A 6,004-nucleotide genomic window follows, 5' to 3' on the forward strand; every position below is an offset into this window, starting at 1 on the left:
CAAGAGCCGGGAAGAAAAAAACGGCAGTTATCTCATCCTAATTTTTTATTACTTTTATGAAAACTGTGTATAATTACTAGTCAAAACTGATGAGTCTGCCAAGTATAGAAAGGGGGAATAAAAAATGGCGGCTGTTTCAAAACCTTAAAAAAACATTAATTTTTCATTCGAAGGTCTATATCTTAAATTTGCTGAAATTTTAGCCCCAATAGAGCTATTTATGTCCAATAGTTCTCGAGATATAGCTTTTTAAAAAGCAACATTTCATAAAAATCTACTGAATCAGTATCAGTAGTTAGTTAATTTATTTTGAGAAATCTATATCTCAGGAACTATGTGACGTACAGATGTCTATTAGCAATCAAATTAAAGCTAGTTTAATGGACTATAAAGTGGTTTATTACCTTCATCTTCCTAGGAATAGTAGCTTCCATATTTGCCAAATTAAATTGATTTATAGTTGTTCGGACGATATGTTTGATTTATGAAAAACTTAATTTCGGAAACCATAAGGCGTACAGATGTCTGCCAGCACTCAAATTAAAGTTAGTTAAACTTACTATAAAATAGTTTATGAAGTTTGTCTTTGGATAAGTAGTAGTTTTTATGATATTTGACAAAATAAATTCACAAAATGTTAATTTCTAATTGTTCAGATAAAATGTTTGATTATTGAAAAAATATATCTCTTGAAACATAAGACGTAAATATGTCTGCCAGCTCTCAGAATAAAGGAAATTCAACTTACTATAAAGTAGTTTATGACACTTATCTTCGTAGGGGTAGCAGTTTTTATGATATTCGTATATGAATATAAATTTGGCACATGAAAATTTATCCGAACAACCATAAATAAATTTATTTTAGATAATATCATGAAAACTACTGCTCCCATGAACATAAATTTCATAAACTAGCTTTATTTTGAGTGCTAATAGACGTCTGTACGTCGAATGGTTTTTGAGATATAGATTTCTCAAAATAAATTCACTAACTACTGATCTATCAGTACATTATATAAAATATTTTTATGAAATGTTGCTTTTTAAAAAGCTATATCTCGGGAACTATTGAACATAAATAGCTCTATTAGGGCTCATATTTTAGAAAATTAACCCTACTTTCAATGATGTTCTCTTAGGTTTTCTAGTGGTGTTGGTAGTTTTTACAATATAGAGTTCCGAATGAAAAATTAGTTTTTTTTTAACGTTTTGAAACAACCGCCATTTTTTACGAACATCTGGACAATCTGGATGAATGGAGTTGAGCTTTGGGGCTCCACTAAACCTTATTCCTCTCGTATTCAATCCTTACAATCCAAAATCCTTCGTAAAATCCTCAATTCTCCTTACTTTGTCACAAATAAAATCATACATAAAAACCTCAAAGTTCCTATGTAACCGATCTAGCCCGAACCAGATATCACTCCTTCCATTATAAATTTTCTAACCACTCAAACCCCCTAGTTTATAACCTTCCATTCCTGACAAGCCTCCGAGGCGCCTGAAAAGAAGATGGCCATGAGACCAGCTAATGTAAAATGTCATTAGAGTGCTACCAATGGGTAGTTGCTCTACATGCCTGTAACACTCCATTTTAACTAAAATCATATTTACTATATGTATTATGTAATATACAGTTGTAAATTTCAATAAAGATATTAAAAAAAAAGTTTTAAAATTAAACATTTAACTTATAAACCATTATTAAATGTTTTCCTTTACCTCATTCATCTTCTCTTCCAACGCCTGATAACGCGAAAGCTCCTCAGACGTGTCTTTTTCCGCGTCTAGCATGAATGATTCCATCTTCCTATTTAACTAAAATAGAATACAATAGATAAAATTAATTAAATATTAAACAGTAATAAATGTGAATCCCAGAATGTGCAAGCTATGAGAGTTTTACATCTGATTGAGTTTCAATATTTTCTTCCGCAATCTTAAGTAACTCGTCTTTAAGCATTCGTATTTCCGTTTCGTAGTCTAATTGTCCTTCACGTTCGGATAAGGCAACTGTATGTGCTGTTCCTACTTCGCTTGGTAGTGATTGAATGGTAGCAGCTAAAGCTCTCTCATTCGGCAATTTATTTGTTAGCGCAAATGCCTGCAAATGATCAAATGAATGAAATTATGGATCATTATTTATCAAAGTTTTAAAAATGATTAAAGACTTACTAAATAATTATAAAAACAATCTTTAGTGACACTGCCAATTAATTATTAAAAAAAAAAAATTAACAGTTTTGAGTGAGTTAAGTTTCGCTCCTGAAAAGGTGGTAGCTGTCATTTTTTAAAAATTTAAGAACACTATAAAAATATCTGAGAATTCAAAATTCCATTTGAAAGAATAGTTTGTGATAAATTTTTTAAGTTGTTCCTACTGTAGCAACACCGCTACCTACTGGTCTATAATGTAACTATTACAGTCACCAAACCGCTATTACCTGGCATAACGCAACCTAAGATATTGTAATACTAATATTGTACCTCTCGATGGCCTTTAATAGCCAAGGGACTAGACTCGGCCAAAATTGTAACGCCTAATCAAATTCACGTCAATACAAATCAATCACAGCTCTACAGCAGCAGCCGAAGAGAACACATCGAAGACTCCAGCTGAAGACCTGATATTGATTTTCCCTGTTGTTGGTCCCTTCCATAGACCAATTGTTTAGATAGCGCCTGCTCGAACGGGACCACATTTCTCCGTGGAGTATTCCCAGTCCTGCGACAGGGTAGTCTTGCTCTGACAGTTTGATCACCCCCAGGTGTCGGTGTCTTGTTTAGGTAGCGCCTGCCCGTGTGAGACCACTTTCATCCATGGAGTATATCCTCTCAGGCGACCAGGCAGCCTTGCCCAGGCAGGACACCAAATTCCAGCCGTTTCCCCACAACACTACGACATGGCAGTAGCAGGAGGCAGCTGCATGAACTGAGCTCACCACTGTCCCCCGACCAGGACACAGTCTACATGGAGGAGCAGTTGGTCGAAGCCACTCCTGAACCCAGAGGAGCCAAGAGGTGGGTTCAAGATGATTGGGAGAAGCCTGAGAAAAATCTCGTGAAGCCCCGATCAGAACCCGAACTATGTCCAACTAAATGCCAGAATAGCTTTGACGCCTTAAGGCGATTCAAACAACAGTCTTCTAAGCAGGAGCCCCAGCAGCAGCTCCAGGCGAGGCGCCCGCCTCCCATCATCATCTCCCCAGGGATAGCTCAACAATCTGTGAAAGACATAGTGGCCGTCGTCGGTATCAGTCAATTCGAGGCTAACAACTCCAGCAGGGAGATTCGGCTCTACCTCACCACAGCGGAAGACCACAAAAAGGCCAGTGAAGTACTGAGAGGGACCAACTCAGTACAATTTCACACATTTGTACCCAGAGGAACCAAAAGAACGAAGAAATGGGTGACACGGACCAACAAGATGTGGCCGAGGATCTACATGAGAATCTCCCTGGGTTTAAATTATTACGCCGCCTCACCAGGACTCAGCCCGATGGCAGGAAAACTGACATCGATCTCCTGCATTTAGTGACCGAGCACTACATAAAAATCTCGGATATCAGGAAGCTGAGAGCAATCAACCATTGCCGATTTCGGGTATCCGTCTTCCTCAGTCCAGTGTCGGAGGTGCCAGCAGTATGGGCACACGATGAAGTACTGCAATAGAGCGATGATATGCCCGCGGTGCACGGATAATCATGATATCACGCAGTGCACGCTGACAGGCCCGCCAAAAAGCAAAGTGTACGATAAGGTCGGACACATGGCGACCTCAAAAGAGTGCCCTGTGAGGATGGACCTCATGGAGAAGAGGAGGGTATGGAGAGAAGCCCCGGCACCACCACCAGCGCAGCCCAGAAGACAAATGCCCAGCAGGATGGTCCAGAGCGATATTGTCTTCTCTGAGCTGATGGGAGGATCTGCAGCCCAGAAGAAACAACAGCCGCTACCCAGCCTGCCTCGGTGACCAGTGCCTCAAGCCAGCCAGCCATGGAACAACCTTTTGCTCGAATGGACCAGACGATGGGAGGTGACCATGCTCATGGAGATGATGGGCAAGATCCTCGCTCGAAAATTTGACTGAACATCTATTCATCAACTATAATGTCCAAGGCCTCTCACTGAAGCAGGCTGAAATCGAGCTTCTACTGCAGCAGCACAGCCACAATTAATAAAAAATAAGTGATTTAAAAAAAAAAAAAATCAAATTATTATTTGAATAATATGTATTCCACTATTTTTTTATTCGATTGAAATAGCATTATATTAAATATTCGAATAAAAAAGTATTCGGATTGTTTAGTTGTATTTTTATTCGAATAAAAAAGTATTCGTCTCTTGTCAATCGAATAATTTTTTCCCAACTCTGGTCTCTAGTTATAACAAAGGCATAGGACATTCAGAATACCTGAGACAGAAGTAGTAATGAGGGTGGTATCTTTTTTACTACTGAAAGTTCTAACCACTGTTGTAGCTGTTCCTTTAGCCTTTCATTGGAAATACCATAAAATCGCATTCCTCTTACTTTACAAGCTTCTTTTAATTCCCCAGGTTTCATCGTCCGAAGTCCTTCTTTTTGAATTATCTATTAAATTAAAAATTTCCTTAAAAACTTGTATATTGTAATATCCTCTTTTTTAATTAATAGTTGATATTTATATATAAATGATTTTAGTTATGTTTTTATTTTATGTATATCGTTTCAGTATTGTTTATTTGTTATTTTAAATCAAAAAGCAAGCTAACCAGTTTTCATTTTCTAAAATAAATACGCTGTTCAAAACAAGGAAGATGGCGGTGCGCGTCTTTCCGAAGTGTTCGTTGATTTGTTTGTGTCGAGATTGAATTGAGATGAAATTTTTCAACTTTTGCAAAAAGCAAGCTAACCAGTTTTCATTTTCTAAAATAAATACGCTGTTCAAAACAAGGATTCGTTGAATTGTTTGTGTTGAGATAGATTGAAATTTTTCAACTTTTGTTGTTTCTATACAATAATCATAGAAGAACATAACAATCATCAATAAACTATTTACATCGTAAATCTTAGCAAATAAAGCAGTGCGATTGTACTAATATCGATTATTTTTGGATCGACCAGTGAACATTGAAGATAGAAGAGGCTGGAAGAGGGAAGGACTGAAAGCCATTGTTAGGAGTTTGGATATAGCATCATGAACAAGAAGTTGTAATCATCGAAATTAAGTTTAAGTGTTGTTAGTGGTAAAGTGACGTCTCTTTCTGATTGCCTGGAAACTCGCCCTGAGAAAAGAGTCTATTATATTATAAAATTTAAATAAATTAAAATAAAGTTCTATTATCTATTTAATATTAAAGTTTTTAATTTGAACCCAAGCTATCTTTTATACTTGAAATTAGTTAAAACTATTAAAATCCTTTTTATTTCATTTCACTATTTTTTTAATTATTACAGAAATTGGCGCCCAACGTGGGGCCTAATTCTTTACAAATTAGGTCACAGCAATCAGAAACAGACGACACTTTACCGCTAATAACACTTAAACTTAAATAGTAGTTATTTTACAAATACAATAAATTCCAGTTAGAAACAAAACTAACCGATTACACATCTTCCTATGATGATTGTTGATCTATTCTTGTCGATGAAGCTATATCCCAACTCCTAACAATGGCTTCCAGTCCTTCCCGCTTCTAGCCGATGGACGTCTTCTCACCAGGCCAGCCGAATCAAGAGTGTCCGTTTCCTCTCTTCTATCTATGAACATTGAATCACTGGTCGATCCAAAAATAATCGATTGTAGTACAATCGTTCTGCTTTATTTGCTATGATTTATGATGTAAATAGTTTATTGATAATTTTTATGTTCTTCTATTTCTTCAATGATTATTATTTTTCTATAATTATTGTATAGAAACAACAAAAGTTGAAAAATTTCATTTCAATTCAATCTCGACACAAACAAATCAACGAACACTTCGGAAAGACGCGCACCGCCATCTTCCTTGTTTTGAACAGC

General features: G+C 36.5%; 1 protein-coding gene across 2 annotated transcripts in view; it reads right to left on the minus strand.

Annotated features, from left to right (window-relative positions):
* The window catches only part of LOC106679929 (LETM1 domain-containing protein LETM2, mitochondrial), a 25,222-nt gene that overhangs the window by 11,444 nt on the left and 7,774 nt on the right, over nt 1-6,004 (minus strand). For both annotated transcript variants that reach the window (XM_014419329.2, XM_067049788.1), the window contains 3 exons: nt 4,417-4,593; nt 1,909-2,106; nt 1,725-1,820 (listed from right to left, as the gene is read on the minus strand). In XM_014419329.2, coding sequence (XP_014274815.1) covers nt 1,725-1,820; nt 1,909-2,106; nt 4,417-4,593 — 471 coding nt within the window. The remainder of the gene's footprint in view (nt 1-1,724; nt 1,821-1,908; nt 2,107-4,416; nt 4,594-6,004) is intronic.

The sequence above is a fragment of the Halyomorpha halys genome, unplaced genomic scaffold (genome assembly GCF_000696795.3).
Source record: "Halyomorpha halys isolate HHAL.00 unplaced genomic scaffold, Hhal_1.1 Scaffold234.1, whole genome shotgun sequence".
Taxonomy (NCBI): Eukaryota; Metazoa; Arthropoda; class Insecta; order Hemiptera; family Pentatomidae; genus Halyomorpha; species Halyomorpha halys.